General features: G+C 39.1%; 3 protein-coding genes across 9 annotated transcripts in view; 2 read left to right on the forward strand and 1 right to left on the reverse strand.

Moving 5' to 3' along the window:
- The window catches only part of LOC116844954 (protein crumbs), a 41,444-nt gene extending 31,103 nt beyond the window's left edge, over window positions 1-10,341 (forward strand). For all 5 annotated transcript variants that reach the window (XM_032817151.1, XM_032817144.1, XM_032817160.1 and 2 more), the window contains 11 exons: window positions 32-492; window positions 757-1,028; window positions 1,633-2,035; window positions 2,299-2,754; window positions 2,967-3,716; window positions 3,872-4,703; window positions 4,931-5,312; window positions 5,635-5,950; window positions 6,214-6,534; window positions 6,786-6,881; window positions 7,312-10,341. In XM_032817151.1, coding sequence (XP_032673042.1) covers window positions 32-492; window positions 757-1,028; window positions 1,633-2,035; window positions 2,299-2,754; window positions 2,967-3,716; window positions 3,872-4,703; window positions 4,931-5,312; window positions 5,635-5,950; window positions 6,214-6,534; window positions 6,786-6,881; window positions 7,312-7,539 — 4,517 coding nt within the window. In that variant the 3' untranslated portion in view covers window positions 7,540-10,341. The remainder of the gene's footprint in view (window positions 1-31; window positions 493-756; window positions 1,029-1,632; window positions 2,036-2,298; window positions 2,755-2,966; window positions 3,717-3,871; window positions 4,704-4,930; window positions 5,313-5,634; window positions 5,951-6,213; window positions 6,535-6,785; window positions 6,882-7,311) is intronic.
- On the reverse strand, window positions 10,330-12,755 carry LOC116844989 (endonuclease G, mitochondrial). Of its 2 annotated transcripts, none has more exons than XM_032817210.1 (6): window positions 12,300-12,755; window positions 11,944-12,096; window positions 11,602-11,838; window positions 11,130-11,310; window positions 10,630-10,908; window positions 10,330-10,549 (listed from the first exon to the last, which is right to left on the reverse strand). In XM_032817210.1, exons 1-5 carry the CDS (start codon window positions 12,452-12,454, stop codon window positions 10,804-10,806), a joined length of 831 nt encoding a protein of 276 aa, XP_032673101.1. In that variant the 5' UTR covers window positions 12,455-12,755; the 3' UTR covers window positions 10,330-10,549; window positions 10,630-10,803. The 2 variants fall into 2 exon arrangements, with proteins under 2 accessions (XP_032673101.1, XP_032673092.1); XM_032817201.1 differs by having other exon boundaries at window positions 11,944-12,134; window positions 12,300-12,754.
- Window positions 12,756-15,575: 2,820 nt separating this feature from the next.
- On the forward strand, window positions 15,576-18,262 carry LOC116847197 (poly [ADP-ribose] polymerase tankyrase-2-like). 2 transcript variants are annotated; one of them, XM_032821949.1, is made up of 4 exons: window positions 15,576-16,148; window positions 16,228-16,345; window positions 16,473-16,662; window positions 17,141-18,262. In XM_032821949.1, the coding sequence occupies exons 1-4, from the start codon at window positions 15,795-15,797 to the stop codon at window positions 17,571-17,573; spliced, it is 1,095 nt and encodes a 364-aa protein (XP_032677840.1). In that variant the 5' UTR covers window positions 15,576-15,794; the 3' UTR covers window positions 17,574-18,262. The 2 variants fall into 2 exon arrangements, with proteins under 2 accessions (XP_032677840.1, XP_032677832.1); XM_032821941.1 differs by having other exon boundaries at window positions 15,578-16,163.
- The last annotated feature ends 188 nt before the right edge of the window (window positions 18,263-18,450 follow it).

Consider the following 18,450-nt stretch of genomic DNA (forward strand, 5'->3'; position numbering starts at 1 on the left):
GATCCATCGCGCACAATTCCACAATTTGCAGGTCAATATTGCGACCTCCACATAAAAGAGTGCGAGCCGCACAGCAATCCGTGTATCAACGGCATTTGTGTCAACAACGGGACCGGTTACGAATGCTACTGCCGACCCGGCTTTTCCGGGGACCATTGCGACATTAACATCAACGAATGTCTCTGTGGACCGTGCAAGAACAATGGCACGTGCTTCGACCGTATCAATATGTTCGAGTGCGCTTGCCCAGCCGGCTACACCGGTAAGACCTGCGAGGTCGACGTGAACGAGTGCGAGAGCAATCCCTGCGTGAACGGTGCGAGATGCGTGAACGGCGTAGCCGCGTACACGTGCGTGTGTCCACCCGGCTACCGCGGCGCCAATTGCGAGATCAACATCGACGACTGCGAGTCTGCACCATGCATGAATATGGGAAAGTGTATCGATGGTGTCAATGATTTCACCTGTGATTGCAGCGACACCGGTTTTGAGGTATACTCTTTCCTCTCGATTACTGATATCAGCGAACACACAAATAAATGGATATTTAATTTATTATTCTCCGAGACTCTGGTTATTCACGCTCTCATTTGAAAAAAGACACAAACTGTGTGCCAAATGCAATTGGAGAGATTGTAAATCTCTACTTAATTAGAAAATTTTCTTTGCTAACTGATATAGTCATGTTACGATAATTAAAATTATTGCTACAGCTATCAACATCTATATTTAAACGTCTATTATTTGGATTTTAAGGGGCTGCGATGCGACAAAAATATCGACGACTGCTTATCACAGCCCTGCGTGAACGGCGCACTCTGCGTGGATGACATCAAGAACTACAAGTGCCAGTGTTATCCTGGCTATACCGGCAAAAACTGCGAGGTGGACGTGAATGAGTGCGAGAACTCGCCCTGTCAGTACAACGGCACCTGTCTCGAGAGATCCAATAGGGAACTTTACAAGAGTGACGCTTTGACTTTGCCAGCGATCTTCACCCAGGAATTCAGTTATGTCAACGCGAGCGGGTGAGCTCATTTAACCAAAATTTCTTTCAAGTTTCATTGAAAAAGAGAAAATATGAAAAGAAAGACAAATATATATAGAGGAAATCGCCTGGCACTCGTTTCGTACAGCATTCATTAGTTATTGGCGCTTTTACATGGATGTTATCAAATATTAAGATGATTTATTAATTAGTTAGCAATTATTATTTCGTTAGCAATTCGTTTTCTTTTGAATCTCTATACACTTTAATATTTGATAATATTAAAGTAAGATCCACGTAAGAGTATCGAAAACAGAGTGTAGAGTGTAAGGATGTGCGATTTATGAAATTGTGTATCGTGATGCGATCTTTCTTAAGAATCGCTATAAATGCAATATATCGCGTCACAATTGTATATCGCAAATACGATTTTAAATCGCGCGCAATTTGTATCGCGATTTTGAATCGCGCTTGATTTTATATATATACACACACTCAATGTCCAAATCACTCATTACGAATTTCCATTGTTCTACGAATTATGTCTCACGAAAGCGTCGACCTAAAATTCATAAAATACCATATATGTATACTCTATTCTTCTTCTCGTAGTATCGTAAAATTAATTGTTGAAATTACGGCAGGTACGAGTGCTTGTGCGTACAAGGTGTCACCGGCAAGAATTGCGAAGTAAACATCAACGAGTGCGATAGCAATCCCTGTCAAGCGGGCATCTGTATGGATCGCATCGGCGGCTACACCTGCGAATGCGACGAGGGCTACGAGGGTGATCACTGCCAGCACGAAATCGATGAGTGCAAGAGATATAATCCCTGCGAACACGGGGTTTGCACCGACGGCAGGGCCGACTATTTTTGTACGTGCGAGCCGGAATACGGAGGCAAGAATTGTTCGGTAGAGTTGACTGGATGTCAGGGCAACGCCTGCCAAAACGGAGGTACCTGCTGGCCCTACTTGATCGACGAGACTATTCACAAGTTCAATTGTACCTGTCCCAACGGCTACCACGGTGAAGTTTGCGATTATGTGAGTATCTATGGAACTTTATGCGTTGTGCTGGATGAAGGGAAATTCCAAGTCGCAATTTCTTACGTACGCACGATTGAGAAAATTCTCACCGGTTAACTATCGAGTCACTATTGATCGCCAAAGACAAAGGTGTATGTCATTTATATTTTATTATGCCTTATCGCACTCGTTTCGAAGCATTTCAAGTGAGAAAAGATGCGTAAACGTACTGACTCTAATGTGAAAGACGTTAAATAAGTCCTCCTCGGCATCTCTTGCAGGTGACCACGATGTCTTTGAGCGGCAGTTCATATGTCGTGGTGAATACCACGCGCGATGAGGGTTACGACATACAATTCCGCTTCAGGACCACCTTGCCGAATGGTCTCCTGGCCATCGGCAAGGGTTTGACCTTCTACATCCTCGAACTAGTGAATGGCAAGCTCAACCTACATTCCAGCTTGCTCAACAAGTGGGAGGGTGTTTTTATTGGTAGTGGCCTCAACGATTCCACTTGGCAAAAGGTCTTCGTGGCAATCAACGCGACTCACCTCGTTCTCTCTGCTAACGAAGAGCAAACCATCTACCCTATCAGCCTCAACGAGGGCTCAAACTCGAACCACACGTCTTTCCCCATGACTTATGTAGGCGGCACTATTAGCTACCTCAGGAAATTGACACATGGGCCACCGTTCTTCGTTGGCTGCACAGAAGATGTCGTCATCAACGGCGAATGGGTATACTGATCGATTTGTCGTCAATTGCTTATTTCGTTAATGAGACCGCATACGATCTTATTCTGAAGTCTATCTGTAATTTTATTATATACATGTGTACATCTGTATTGATTATTGTACGAATTTTGCACACATGGTCATTTTTCACGGTCATTCAATTTGTTAAAACGCCTGTAATAGCAACTCTTAGTTTACAGACTCTTTGTTTACAGATTTATTCCGGTACCATGTCAAAGACCGTGTACATGGAAGACGTGGAACCGGGTTGTCCTCGCGAAGCTCAATGCTCGCCAAATCCATGCAAGAATGGCGGTCACTGTACCGATCGTTGGCGCGACTTTTCCTGCAAGTGCGAGCGTCCTTACTTGGGCCATACGTGTCAGTACAACATGACGGCCGCTACTTTCGGCTACGAGAATATTACAAACGGTTACGTGACTGTGAAGGTGTTTGACGCGGCAAGGCGAGCTGTCAGATCGATCGTCGACATTTCCATGTTTGTTCGCACCAGGCAGGATCGCGGTGACATATTTTATCTAGGTACGGAGCCGAGTTCTCAGAGTGATCAAAAGGAGAAGACTTACATAGCGGCACAGCTGGAGGGTGGGGAACTGCTTGTGAGAATCCAGTTTAACGGCACGGAAGCTTATACTGTCGGCGGGGTAAAACTTCACGATGGGAACAATCATCTGATTCAAGTAGTTAGAAACGTCACCCTTGTTCAAGTAAAAATAAACGGCACCGAGTACTTCCGCAAGACCATCAGCGCAACGGGACAACTCAATGTGACCGTCCTTTATCTGGGAGGACTGCCACAGACGTCGAGATATATTCGTCAGGTCGACAACAGGCAGATGGATGTTCAGCAAGTAACGTCGCAGATTAACTTTAAGGGCGTTATCCAGGATGTGCAGATATCGAACGGTGTCGAAACTATGGTCGTGGAATTTTTCCCCTTGAAGGTTCGTATTTTCATTTTACTTTGATTATACGACAGGAGATTTACGGATCATTGCTTACAGTCATTGCAAGTTTGTTACAACTTTTCGGAATTTTCCGGTCAAACGATTTTTAGCTTCTCAAAAATTTCACTTCAAAAGTTTGAGATTTCTTTCAGGCACAGGATATTCCTTCGCCGATCCAGTTCGGTAACGTGTCATTCGACTATGATAAAGTCCTCGAAGGCGTGGTATCAGACAATGTGTGCGTGAGCAGCCCGTGCAATCACAATGGCACTTGCCACGTTACATGGAACGACTTCTGGTGCCAGTGTCCGCGTGGCTACACCGGCAAAACTTGCCAGGAGATGGAGTTCTGCCAGCTACAAGACTGTCCAGCGGGTTCCCGTTGCCAGAATCTCGATGACGGTTACGAGTGCATCGCTAATGCAACTTTCGACGGCATCTCCACTGCGTTCACATATACGTACGATCGCGCCGATGAGCGTAATGTTAGCAACTCATCGCTCAACACTATCGAGATCACCTATCGATCCAACACCGGCGGAACTTTGCTCCACATGACGCCGCATGTGGGTGATTCGCATTTCACCGTGTCCGTTTTTAAAGACTTTGTTACCGTGTCGTGGCAACTGGACGTGGAGAATCAGGGTGCGTTGTCTTTTGGAAAGACGCAACCAGACGGAAACTGGACCTCGCTGCTGATTAGATTCAACAATAATTCCGTGGAATGCGGCTATGCCAATCCCGCCGAAGAACATGCACCTCACATGAGCTCCAACTTCAAGTACCAGCTGTGGCATGAGCTCTTGGTGACGGGAACGGTCACCCTCGGCGGATTGTCTAGCGCGTTATCCGATAGACACAGTTACGTCACTGTCGGATCCAGACAGGAAAAGAGGAATGGAATCGAGGGAAATAGTGTGGATTACAGCAACGAGCATGGACTGACGACCGCACCGCCGCCGCCGCCGCATAGTATGATGTCAGGTGGGTGTGTTTCAACTCTCTTAGTTCTTGAACTTATGTTTTTTTTGTGCATTTGCTCCGTCTTATATACTTTAATATATACTTTTTTACATCTTATATTACTTTTTACACATCACAATTATAAATTTCTCTTTTATTCCATACGACTCTCTTTTTCCTTCTTCTTGTCGACCTTCTCAGTTTTCGGGATCGCGTTATTTGAATTATTCACTAGTATTTTCTTACAGGAGAACCGTTCAAGGGCTGTCTGGGGGAGGTGCGGATCGGCAGCATGCTGTTGCATTATTTCACATACGAGGAGGTGTATCAGAACGCAAACTTTACGCCGCTGCAATTTCTATCGTTACAAGAAATGTCGTTACACGACAATGGCACACATCGCGACAGCATTGGTTGTCAATTGTGTTTCGACACGGACTGCAAAAACGAGGGCTACTGTCTCGACAAGGCAAACAGTTACGTGTGTGAGTGTCCCGCCGGCTACGCCGAGGATGACTGTTCTTTTAACATTGACGAATGCAAAGACAACAAGTGCCAGAACGGTGCGACCTGCATAGATGGCATCGCCAATTACACCTGTGTGTGTAACAGCGGCTGGCAAGGATGGCTGTTAGTATCGTTATTTCTTTAAATCAATGCAAATATTATATGCAGTGTTCAGAATTCAAAACTCTATACGGTGTTTATTTATAAAAGCAAAATTTTTATTAAAAAATTACACGGGAAATAATGAAGCCAAATATTTTTATAAAATAGCGACATCGTAAAGTACGAAAAAAAAGGTTTCCCCGTGAGAGTAACTACAAAGTAACTCCATAGACTACGAGTAGCGACTTATAGGAAAACGTTATATTTCTTCATAATTACAATGACCCAACGATCTCATAAGAGATCTCGCTACCAGATCTTATCAACTCTTATCTAATTGTAGATGTGACAGCGACATCAACGAGTGCGTAACGCTCAGCCCGTGCCAACACGATGGCGTGTGCTTGAATCTACCGGGATTGTTCAAGTGTGAGTGCCCGGACCAATTCACCGGAAATTTCTGCGAGAACTTTCGACTCATTACTTGCGAGAACGAGCCGTGTAAGAACGGTGCTACTTGCGTGGACGTGACGGATCCAAAAACAGGCAATAATTACACCTGTATCTGCGTACTCGGATACGAGGGCTCGGTTTGTGACACGCCCTACTGTAGCGGCAGAAAATGCCAAAATGGTGGTAGATGTGACTTTCTGTATCAGGTAATAACTGTATTTACGAAGAAACGTAGAAGGTTTCGTGCAATTGTCCAAATTTCAAATTCAAGTTAATAAGCGTGTTTTCATAGCTTTTGTTTTTGTATAGTATTATTATTAGATTTCTTCATTTCGAATAGTTTTACACGTACTATTGTCTCAATTAGTCCTTAAATTCTTACATATTGTCGCTTCCAGACTTAAAATCTCAGTAGTTTTATATTCTTAAAAATTCTGTGAATCTCTTAATTATCATTTATCACATTAAGCAAGCACCAAAGTGCACCTGCATCCTCGGTTATTCCGGTCTGTATTGCGAGATAAACATCGACGACTGCGCATCGGATCCCGAAGGTAACGTGCCCTGCAAGAATGACGGCAAGTGCTACGACGGAGTGAACAGCTTCACGTGCGACTGTCAGGGTACCGGATACACCGGTCCAGACTGCTCCATCGATATAAACGAATGTCTGGATCCAACAACCGATTGCGGACACGGCAAATGCGAGAATTTGCCCGGCATCTATCGGTGCATCTGCGACTCGGGTTACTGCGGCTACAATTGCGGAATGGTGAATCCCTGCAAACAGGTGAGAGCTTCCTAAAAATGAAATACGTAACGTAGAAGGGGAAAGGAGGAGATAGGAGTTTATGAAGAAAAGAATATTTTACTCTTTGTTTTTGTTCACCAAAGCAATATTGGTAAAAATTGAATCTGCAAGATGTGGTTTTTTTGCAAAAAATTAGGAAAAATTGAGATGGAAAGACAACAAATTGCATGTAATGTTCACTTGTGTAGTTTTTACATTTGATCGATCTCTCTATTTCAATTTCGTATTAGGAATATTGCCAGAACGGCGGCACGTGCAAGTGCACCGACGACGGCGGTTACACGTGTCAATGCACTTCCGAATACACGGGACAAAATTGTACAGAGGTAAGATAAAAAATTCAATAAGAAAGTTTGGTAAAGTAGTGTAAACGAGCAGAGATAACGTTGAGTTTCTTAGTGATAATTCAGTGAAGATATATAGAATGCGATAACAGCATACGATTATATAAAATCATAAAGCAAATATTTCAAAATTTTTCAATTTTGTAAAATAAGAATGTGAGAAAATATTTGTAATAAAATATCACGCACGAATATACAGCGATAAACAGTCGATTAAATATTCTGTTTGCTCTATATGTGCGTGTATCATTATTAATTTATATTTAACAAAAAGTACGTACACATATGTTTTGTTCTTGTGTAAATGATCCATTCTATGAATTTCTTTTTTTCTATAAGTAAGAATATCAAAGTAAGAAAATTAACATAAACAATATTGTGATATTGATTTTAATAATTGTTAAATTTTTAGTCGGGAAATTTCTTGGGCAGCCAAGCTCTCGATATTGCAGTGATTGTGGGGCCAATAGTAGGTTGCCTCTTCATCATCGCACTTGTATCCCTCATAGCGCTCTTCATGATGGCCAGAAAGAAGCGCGCCACACGCGGCACTTATAGCCCGAGCGCTCAGGAGTTCAGTAATCCGCGAGTGGAGATGGATAATGTGATGAAACCTCCGCCGGAGGAAAGATTGATCTAATCGAGCAGCGATTGGGGCAGGCAATTAGGTAACGCGCAAATCTCGCTTTATGGAAGCTGATCACGAAATCGCCAAACAAGTTGTACGAATGCAATTTTTTGCGTGACATGTGAATAAATTTTATGCTATAAATTTTACGAGAAAAATACAGTCGCGTAATTTTTGCTTTCTTTTGCTGAAATTAAACTCACAATAACAAGGTTTTTCCGATGATAATTTCATTATAGTAACTGAAGTTTTAATTGTGATGATATTTACTATCGCGGCGGAGGACAGCTTCCGTACTTCGAGGATCGCGTTGGTACATCTTAGTATCTCTTGCGGGAATAGTCACTGTGAAATTTGTCGACTGAAATATCATGCATCACTTGCACGACGATGACTGCTCAACGAACGGCTAAGTTGATGGCGTGAAGCGACTACTCATAGCGTCTTCTAGTCGCTTTTGTCGTTCTTTCACCGTTATAAACGGCAGACGAGTTAAAAGGAATTGAAATTAAATGAGAATTTATGCATGCGAAATTATAAATTTCTCTTTTAGAATCTTTTGGAATCTTTTGGAATTGATTCCAAGATTTGTCTCAAATCCTCTCAATCCGTCTGCACAGAATAATCGAATAGGTGCAAAGAGAAGTGTTTCAATATTAATGATGAATTTAACAAATTTGTTGTCAACAACACAAACGCTTCTCGATATTGCGTTTAAGACGAAGAATGATAATTATCGACTAATTTTTGGTAGCAATTCTCGAAAACTCGGCGTTACGTTGGAGCGAGATAAAGCCAACGTTACGCTATAAGTTTCTTGAGTGATTTAATGTACTTCCCTGCGGTCGTGAGGAACATACATATGTGTATATATATATACAGAGTGTCCCAGAGGAAAGAAGAAAAATTACATTATGTGTAAGAACGTATTTCTTGATTAAAATAAATTTACATTCTTGATCTTTTTAAAAGAATCCAAGGGACCAACAACATTCAAGAACTCGTGGATTCAAAGAACAAAAGATCGTTAGACTGGATAATGCCTAATGATCCAGGAATATGTAATCTGAAGATTTTGGAATCGTAAGAGATTCGGATAGCAAATTTTTTAAAAATTTAATTATCTTCGTCCGGTGAAGCTTAGCATTAACAAGGAGAGAGTACACTTATCTGGGACGCTCTACAAATCGCATGACGCATAAGACATCGTGGATTTCAACAAAGTGTACTTAAAGCTTTCAGAAAAAGTGTCCTTAAGGCATAAGCAATACTCGAAGGAGGTAACCGAACGAACAGACCCGTCCATTTTAGTGCCTAATCTCCCCCCTATTCCCCCATCACACGCACACCCACATATACACACACATGTACACGTACACAGACTTGAAAATGTCATTTATAAATGGAAGCATATAGTATTGAAAAGTGTGAGAAGAAAAGAATGACAGGACATTCCAAAAATGATGCATAATGTTCTTACAGCTATAACAGGCAAAGTGAATTTAGGAGAGTTGGCAGAAATTATAATCATGTGAATCTTAATTTCCAGTTTCGAAAATAGCAGTTCAACATTAGCAGTTAAAAGATATTTTGTACATTTCTATTTGTTATTTCTTATTTCCTAAGTATACGTCCAGTATTTTTTAAATTTCTTTTTTTACATATTTTTAAATAATATATGTTGATTTGATTTTGCAAATGAATTTTATAATTTTATGATTATATTTCCTTTCTTCTACTGCTCTCATTAATTTCACTGCCTCTTTCAGTATTTACTATTTTTTTATGTAAAAAGAAAACTTTTTATCTTGTATTATCAATCTAATTTTAATTGACTTTTCTTTTAATCCGACACCAATAAACTTTTATTTAATTTATCCACCGCATATGTGCACACACACACCACACACACACACACACACACACATACATACATACATACATACACTAGGTCCTCTATACTAGTATTGTCAAGCGATGTCAACGTTTATTCAAATTTATCGTGAAGAGATGACGATGTCGTGTTTTCGTCGCGACTCGAGGCTCGCGAGCGAAAAGAATACTCTTATACACGCACGAAAAACTCGCGATATCGCCATCGCGCTTGTTAATTTTGTAAATAGCTTAGCTCATAAGTCGTGAAGATTATTAACGATTTTATCACTAGAATTTTATATAACTATTAGGTATTTAACGAACGACGAACATATATCAATCGGTACGTAATTACTTACTACCACGCGACCAAAGTAAACGGCAAGGTAAGCTTGCGTTATACAAGTTTACTCTGTAAAAATTATGTCACAATGTTGTGACTTTTTGCACGATATTCATCACCCTAAAGCGTATGTTCGCAAGACTGAATTTTTAGCGTGACACGAAAAAACAGGAGACCAAATATATCCGAGAAAAATAATTTCCCATCAACTCAGTTTCCTTAATTACAATTATCGCAGATATATGTATATACGTCGAAATTGTATGAAAATTATCCCAATATCTATAATTTGGACAAACGAGCATAGCCCTTTCATTTTCCGACAGTAGTATGTAAAATTATTCGCAAGTATAATTTATTTCACCGTAGACACGCTCGAATTTAGATCGTCGCAAAAAAAGAAAGGGTAGAAAAAAGGAAAGGATCGAATGAAATACGTAGATTCGAGCGCGAAAGTTTATTCCACATAATCGTGACGACAGACACGTACGCGACACATTGCGTTAGATAAGTAGGTATAGCGACTCTCCCTTCCCTCAAGTGGATAATTAAAAATGTACAAAATCAATAAATATATACACATATAATTTAACAAACGGCTGTGTGTATTTGTCACTTTGATGAAATGTGATACAGCGTGATGAAATTTCTTTCTCTCCAGTAACACACCTAATAAAATTAAGTATACTCTTGTAATGCTCTAATTTATTCATATTTTATCGCATTTCTACACACATACACACTTTAACAGAATAATATTTTCCGTCATCGTATGAACGAATAAATCGTCTCATTGCAATATATCTAAAAAAAGTGAAAGTGTAAAAAAAGTTATCTTAAAGTGTAAAACGTCTCGTATAATTAAAGATAAAATACACTGATACCTGGAAGTTAATGTATTATTATCGTTCTTCGACAATGCGTTGAACCAGAGTATCAGTCTCTGTCTTCAGTTTGTTGTTGTTTGTTGGCGAAAGGCAATTATGAGAGTTTTCAGTTTTTTACTATATTCATTGTCGCTAATAAAAGACTAAAGGTCTAACCTAATTAATGCAGGGTTAAAACCAGCCTGCGCTTTTGCCGTTCACCTTGCTCAATCTGTCGCGCGATATTTTGTCAAAAAATAAAAGTCCGGCAGCGCGTTCGATTCTTTCCGGTGGCACCTGTCGGTAAGATTAGTGTTTTTGTTTTAAATTTTAATACATATTCGTTAGATATATTTCATTCACTTTCCCCGCTCGATTTATTTTCTCCTTATATTACTTCTATTATATTATTTCACGGATACAGAGCATTATATAGGTATAGACACACACGCACGCACACATACTCATTTTCTTTTTCGTAAATTTTACTTCTAATAATAATGTAAAGCAAAACTTACCTGGAAATTAGTGAGCGGCGTATTATCATCGATTGGCATATTTGGCATTACAAAGGCTTCCATCTCCAACTTGCCTTCGTGTGTTTCACCAACAATCACTTTATAAAAGTGCGTGGGCACTGCCACATTATTTACACCTATTACTTCGTAGCGCACATACTTTTTTCCATCTGCTTCTTTTCTACATAAAAATAAGAAAATGCACTTACAATACAACCTTGGTTATAAGAAGATAAATTGTAAAAAGATATGCACATTAAGAGAAGTGTACCAACAAATAGATTGACAAGTTAGATATCCAAATCTAATGTAACATTTTGCAATATACCGAAAGGACTATCAGAGATGAGTAATGCATAAAAATATGAAGAAATAATAATAATATAATTATATAAAAAATTCAACAGCCATTTTGAAATAAACAGGGAGAGTTTGCAAAAAGGTTTCAACATAGCAAGAATGGTGAACGCACTTTGGAAGATACAGTGGTCCCGTGCACACATAAACATCCTTATAAATGTTGGTCAACTTTCTAACATGTTTCTCTAATCTATTCCAAGAATCTCGATTAAAACCCACGCCAACTTGCGGCGCCATATTAGAAAGGAAAAAGGTTTGTTCCATATGTTTCTGTTCAACTTTATGATTTCCAGCAGCAGCCAGGTGGCCACGATCGTATCCGCTTCCCTTGTAATCTGTATTCTCTGATCTATTGACATTGTTAAGATGAAATAAAGTGATTTTACGAAATTTTCCGAATTCTGTGAACCATTCTAAAAGTGCTTTTGTCTAAAAGATAAGCTTGTACTCGGACCTGAAGAAAGGGTGTATACTCTGATCAGGCTTAAATTCGCATTTTGAACGTTCCACATCGTTGTACCGCAATCTTTCCTTAGTCAAGTGTTCGAATACCCAATGAGCGACTCTGTTCCGTCTATCGTACGACAATACAAAATCGTCGTATGATCTGACATGGTCCAATCCGGGAAAACCAAATTTCATAATCTACAGCAATGATCAATGTATGCTAGTCATCTTAAAATATAAAATACAAAATACAAAAATTACAGTAAATATTGAGAATGAAGGCCTCACCTCAGCTCTCGCAATGAAACATCACTCCAAACACATGGAGTTTAATTAGGAGTCATTGAAATTCTTTTTTATTACCTGCGATATTCTCGCGGCTGTGGAAGATATTTTGGAGCCCATCTCGGATATGTTGCTTTCGACGGGTGACAAAGGGGTGGCAGCTGTAACCGTGCCGAATAAGGGCAAAGCTGGCATGTTACGTATTCGCGCGTTCGAGGACACAATCGTTCCATTGTCTTTTTCGTTCGAGCATCGCCTCTGTTCGAAGAACTTGCCTAGATACCATCCGCTCAGAGCTGCACTGGTCAGAGCAGTAAAATGAAACGTCACTCGACACGCACCACTCATACTTTTAACTTTGCTTCACTTTGTCACAATTCTACTTGCGAGAACATCTAGGTTAGGTTAGAATACCGGTTTTAAATCGATTTAATCGACGATCGATTAATCGGAACCTAAAAGATCGATTTTAAATCGATTTTCTGAATATATTCGATCTAGGCTGCGTTCGGAAACACACACTGTGTGCACACTACTAGACGATAGCCATTGGAGTGAGCGAAATACAAGATAAAAAGGGATAAAAAGGGATAAAAAGAGAGGGAGAGTACTCGTGTGACGTTTTCGAACGCAGCCCTAAGGGTCGTGGCACACAAAAAAACTTAAGCAGTCAGACGTAAGTAGTAAGACGTAAGTAGTATAAGCAAATTGACCAATCACAGTCGTTGATTCTTGGACCGTAAGAAGAAACAATGACTGTGATTGGTCAATTTGTTTACTGCTTACGTTTTAGGGCTATCGCACACAAATTGACATAACTGCATATGCATAGCATAAGATCGTATGGACCAATGAGCATCGAATATTAAGCATCGAACACCAATATGGCGACTTAATACTCGATGCTCATTGGTACATACGGTCTTATGCTATGCATATGCAGTTATGTCAATTTGTGTGCGATAGCCCTAACTGTTTAAGTTTTTCTATGTGCCACCAGCTTAGGCTGCGTTCAGATTCCCCACCCGGGTGTATTCTATTACTAGAAGTGCTATAGTATATGTCACATATACTATATTGTTTCTAGTAATAGAGTGCACCCGGATGAGGAATCTGAACGCACCCTTAATAGCTTGTTCAACTGGCCCTGGGTTAATCGCTCCGAGAGCGATTAATGACGTCAAAAATCTTTACTAGCCAATCATAAAGCTTATAAGTACTTGTTTGACTAATAAACGTAGGCTGAATAACCTAGAGTGAGTTAACCCAGAGCCAGTCGAACATGCTATAAGTCTCGATCTACAATAATGCAGGATTCATACCGCGTCTGATGTCCAACGTACAACGCGATATCCAATACAACTAGGAGAACAGCTTTCTGATGCAGGATTCACATTGCGTCAATATCCGACGTACGACATCCGATATTCAATAATGCAGGATTCACATCGCGTCCGATGTCCAACGTACGACGTCCGATATCCAATAAAAGAATAGCTTTCTAATGGAGAATTGAATTCTATATAAGAAAGCTATTCTCCTATTGGATATCGGATGTTGTACGTCGGACATCGGACGCGCTGTGAATCCTGCATAATACATATCCATCTTCAGGAATGCACCAATGAGAACAGAATATTTCCATCCAGCAAACAATCCAGCGTGAAAACAAGCATCGTGTGCCGCTAGCTTAGGGTACGTTCAGATTCTTCATCCGGGTGCACTCTATTACTAGAACACTACAGTATACGTTACATATACTATAGCACTTCTAGTAATAGAATACACCCGGATATGGATCTGAACGCAGCCTTAAGTTTATAGGTTTGTTCTTTTCAACTGAACTAATGCTGCACTGGAACTGCACTGATTCGGAACTGGAACTAACGAGTATAGCAAAAGTTCATAGGTACAGATATGCCAAACAACAGGTGCAGGAAACAACATGACGCAACACATAATTTTAGATGCAATTAATTCTTTAGATGAAGAATTTACTGTACTTGCGTTAATGTATGTATCTCAATTACACGCAGAACCTATCTGAGATATTGCCACCTACATTCCTTGAGTCTGTTTTCTATTGCTGCACTGCTGAACTAGTGCAATAAGTTAGAATGAGAAAATATATGCTTGTCTCACTTTAACTTATTGCACCAGTTCAGTAGTGCAGCAACAGAAAACAGATCTCTTTTCTGCAATTCATCTCTTCCATCTTCATAGATCTGTTCTTTTCATCTAAACTACTTGTACTGGTATAGTAACTTTTACCCTTGCACTGAAAGTGAACTGTTGCACTAAGTTCTGCTGCACCATTGGAAAGAACAGTCACTTCTAGGCCCATATTCTTGAAATTTTTGCGTAAACGTTACTTTCATTGCGCAGCTATTTTACGATATGATTGAACCTGCGCAGTAAAACTTACGTATACTAATTAGAGAATCGAGTACCTAGGCTACGTTCAGATTCCTCATCCGGGTGCACTCTATTACAAGAAACACTATAGTACATGTCACATATACTATAATACTTCTAGTATTAGAGTGCACCTGGATAGGGAATCTGAACGCACTAGAAAGAACGCCCCAGTGTACACTTCTTGAACTAGTGCAAAAAGTTCAGCTGGAAAGAACAAACCTTATGTTACGGATGTGCTTGGTGTTGGCTCTAATAGCATGTTCGACTGGCTCTGGGTTAACCCACTCTGGGTTATTCAGCCTACGTTTATTGGTCGAACAAGTACTTGTAAGCTTTATGATTGGCTAGTAGAGACTTATGACGTCATTAATCACTCTCGGAGCGATTAACCCAGGACTAGTCGAACACGCTATAAGGTGTATATTTATTTTTTCCGTTATTTGTAAAACTAAAACCCTGAGAAAGAGAGAGAAGTCATGAAATTAAACATATTTAACTTTTAACTTTTCAATTACTTTTTTTTATTAACTTGACTTTTAATTCAATTAATTTCATTATGAGTTAACTTGTATCTTAACTAAGTTAAATTTTTAAGGCCATTAACTTATAGCGAATTCGGTAGCTTGCACTAGTGCGCACTGAGTGCGCATTAAGGCTTGTTTACAGTACATTCTTATATTTAAGATCGTGTCTTAAATACATATTTAAAAACATTTTAACTAATAAAATGATTCGTACGGATGTTATACATATCATATTATGGTTAAAAATATTTGAGAATTTATTTGAGAATTATTTAAGACAATCTTTAAATATAATAACATACTATGAACAAGCCTTAGTGCGCACTCAGTGCACACTAGTGCAAGCAACCGAATTCGCTATTAGTTAAAAAAAAAGTTAACTTACCCAACTCTACCTATTGTAGATCGGGACTTTCTCACCTCTAGCGCCTCTGACCATTTCTATGGCCATGTTCCACTGCCAGCTCTGACAGCACCGAAAATCTATAGTATACGTGACATGAACTATAATTTGTCATTCCTGACAGTAAATATTAGAACGCAGCCTATGTAGCAATTAAATGCAGGTGTAATCAAGCATGTGAGTGATTTCCACGTTGCTTCGTTGTATGTTGTGCGTCCTCATATAAGTATGGCATCAGTGGATTCGGGTGTGGAGACCGGGAACGACTCGAATGATAGCTCGATCGTCCAACACGAGAGTCAGCATGCAACAACCATTGTTAGCCCCGTCGCGACTGCTGCAAATATTTCCGCTGCCACTATCGGCCAGGATGCAGTTGATGAAGTTGCATCGGTCGCTATCACTGACACATGTAAATCGAACGAGACTTTTCTACCCAGTCCAAGCTACTTGATGACCTTTAAACCACATTGGCCGGTCGACAGGACATTATGTTCTGTTAGCGATCATTGTAAATTGCACACTCTCGGAGAAACCTCGTTGGCGGCCCATGACACCGAGCACAAATGGCATAGGAGCCATGTAAACAATATCCATGTAATTAAAAATATGTCAAGTAATTCAAAGTCCAAGAGGTGAAATCACATTGCTATTGTTTCAGATATTGATGAGATACGAGAGAACATATAGAAGAAGAATTAGAGAATTAAAACTTAAAACTGTACGTGGATACAATCGCCTTCCAATGGAGGAGTACAGTCGCCTTTTATTACCTGAGAGTAGGTATATTTTATGGAATTAATTCCAAATGCAGTATTTTGATAGAAATTATCATGCAAAATATTTGATAAAGCATGTTCTTTTGTAAAAGTTGAATGATAACATAATAATCTGATATTAACTTAGGAGGTGCTTCTTATAATTTGAGACTGCAAAGTGAATGTGTAGAATGGCGAAAGCCATTGAATGAACGAAGAATGCGATTAGCTGCTGCAACTAATGACGTAGACACGGTGAAGGAACTTTTGAGAAATAATGTATCGCCCAACAATCACGATGTAGAAGGTCGCACTCCCCTTCATCATGCAGCTTGCAGGTCATATGTACATTCAAGCAATTGTAATATAATCATAGTAATGATAGGCAATCTAAAAAAGGAATTTTGTAAAGAAGAATTTATAAGAACTGAATGTCAAAAAGTCGTGTATGAAATATGTATAAAGATTAAGATCTATATTCTGAATCTTTTTTTATCTATAAAAGTGTCTCTAAAAGAGGCTTAGGAGCCACTTGATTGGCTGAGAAACTACATTTAAGACACTTTATCGATAAAAGAGGATTCAGAATATGGGCCATAATCTCTTATATTATCATATATAAATTATAGCATACAAATTCCATCCTTCATTGGATATCTTTTCAATGTAAAATTAACACAAAGAGTCAATCAATTTCGTATAGATTCTCACAGTTAATATATAATAGATCTATATAGTAAAAGAAAAATTCTAGATATATTTATAATTAATATATTAACAATAGGCTTTATAGCATTAACGATTCTCTGTCTGTAGGGGTTATTCGGAAATAGTCCATTTGTTGTTGGCACATGGCGCAGACCCGAATAAACGTGATCGTATAGGTAACACGCCGCTACATCTGGCTGCAGTTACTAGCAAGATCTCAGTAGTGACGTTGCTCTTGGCAGCCGGTACCAATGTCCGTTTGATAGATCAATACGGCTTTAATCCACTACATCTAGCTCAAGCAAAATTGAAGATGTTACAGAATTGCAAGTACGGAAGTATGGTAAATGTCAAAGAGGAGATGCACAGCATAGTTGGAATGCTGATGACATACTTTAACAAGCAGAAGAATATGAAGGAGCAGATAGAAACGCTGAATAATTTTTGCTCGCGTCTCTCTTTGTCCAATACTTCGGATCAGGTACAGGACGATGTAAAGGATTTATTGGCAAACATAAAAGCTCTTGATATAACGAGTTAATTATCCTTGTATAGTACATTTGCCAATATACTACACACAACGTTTACAGACTAATGACATCTTTCTTCAATTTTTTTTTGTGAGAATGTATAGCTATCTTCGGGAACTGCACGCGTGTGTTACTCGTATGTGTGTTGATGTATGTGCTGTACGCTTTATGTGTAATTCGGAAAAATGAATCAATTATTAGTTTATAACTATTTGTATAATTTGCAAAGTGTAGTCTTCTTTTTATCAATCATAATCGGAATTTTTTATTAGGAGTCTGATCAAGAATTATCCAAGTAATACAGAGAAACTCGGTTGCAACCAAGAGATGTTTCTCAAGTTGGAGTCGAAAAACAAATTTACCTAATTGATTAGTACAAAACATAAATTAGTTATAAGTACGAACACAAATATGACTGAAATAAAATTTTAGTATGAAAAGGTCATTGAAACATTTATTCAGGCACACACACACACACACACACACACATCTATATATATATACATATATATATATATATATATATATATATATATATATATATAAACCAGTTTATCTATTTACTTTTAGTACCTGTACTTTCAGATTACATACAACATGTAAATAGTCTTCATAATAATTTTATATGCGCTGTATATAAATCACCCTTCACCAATTCTCAATCCTATCTCAATAAAAAATTATTGTACTTGAAAGAAAAGTAACAAGTATCTCAATGTTACAAATAAACCATTCTATCCTAAAGCCCATGGAGTATCTTTTCACTTGTGAATCCAGCAATTAATTCTGACGCTCTTCGGTTGGGCCTTTTAGATTTATTTTCATAATAAGTAAAAAAAACATCGCGCGCGCGGCGATTCGACCCTAGTCTTTTAGCGAGCGACAGTG

This window comes from Odontomachus brunneus, unplaced genomic scaffold (genome assembly GCF_010583005.1).
Source record: "Odontomachus brunneus isolate Ranch 3 - 2012 unplaced genomic scaffold, Obru_v1 Obru_scaffold_004, whole genome shotgun sequence".
NCBI lineage: Eukaryota > Metazoa > Arthropoda > Insecta > Hymenoptera > Formicidae > Odontomachus > Odontomachus brunneus.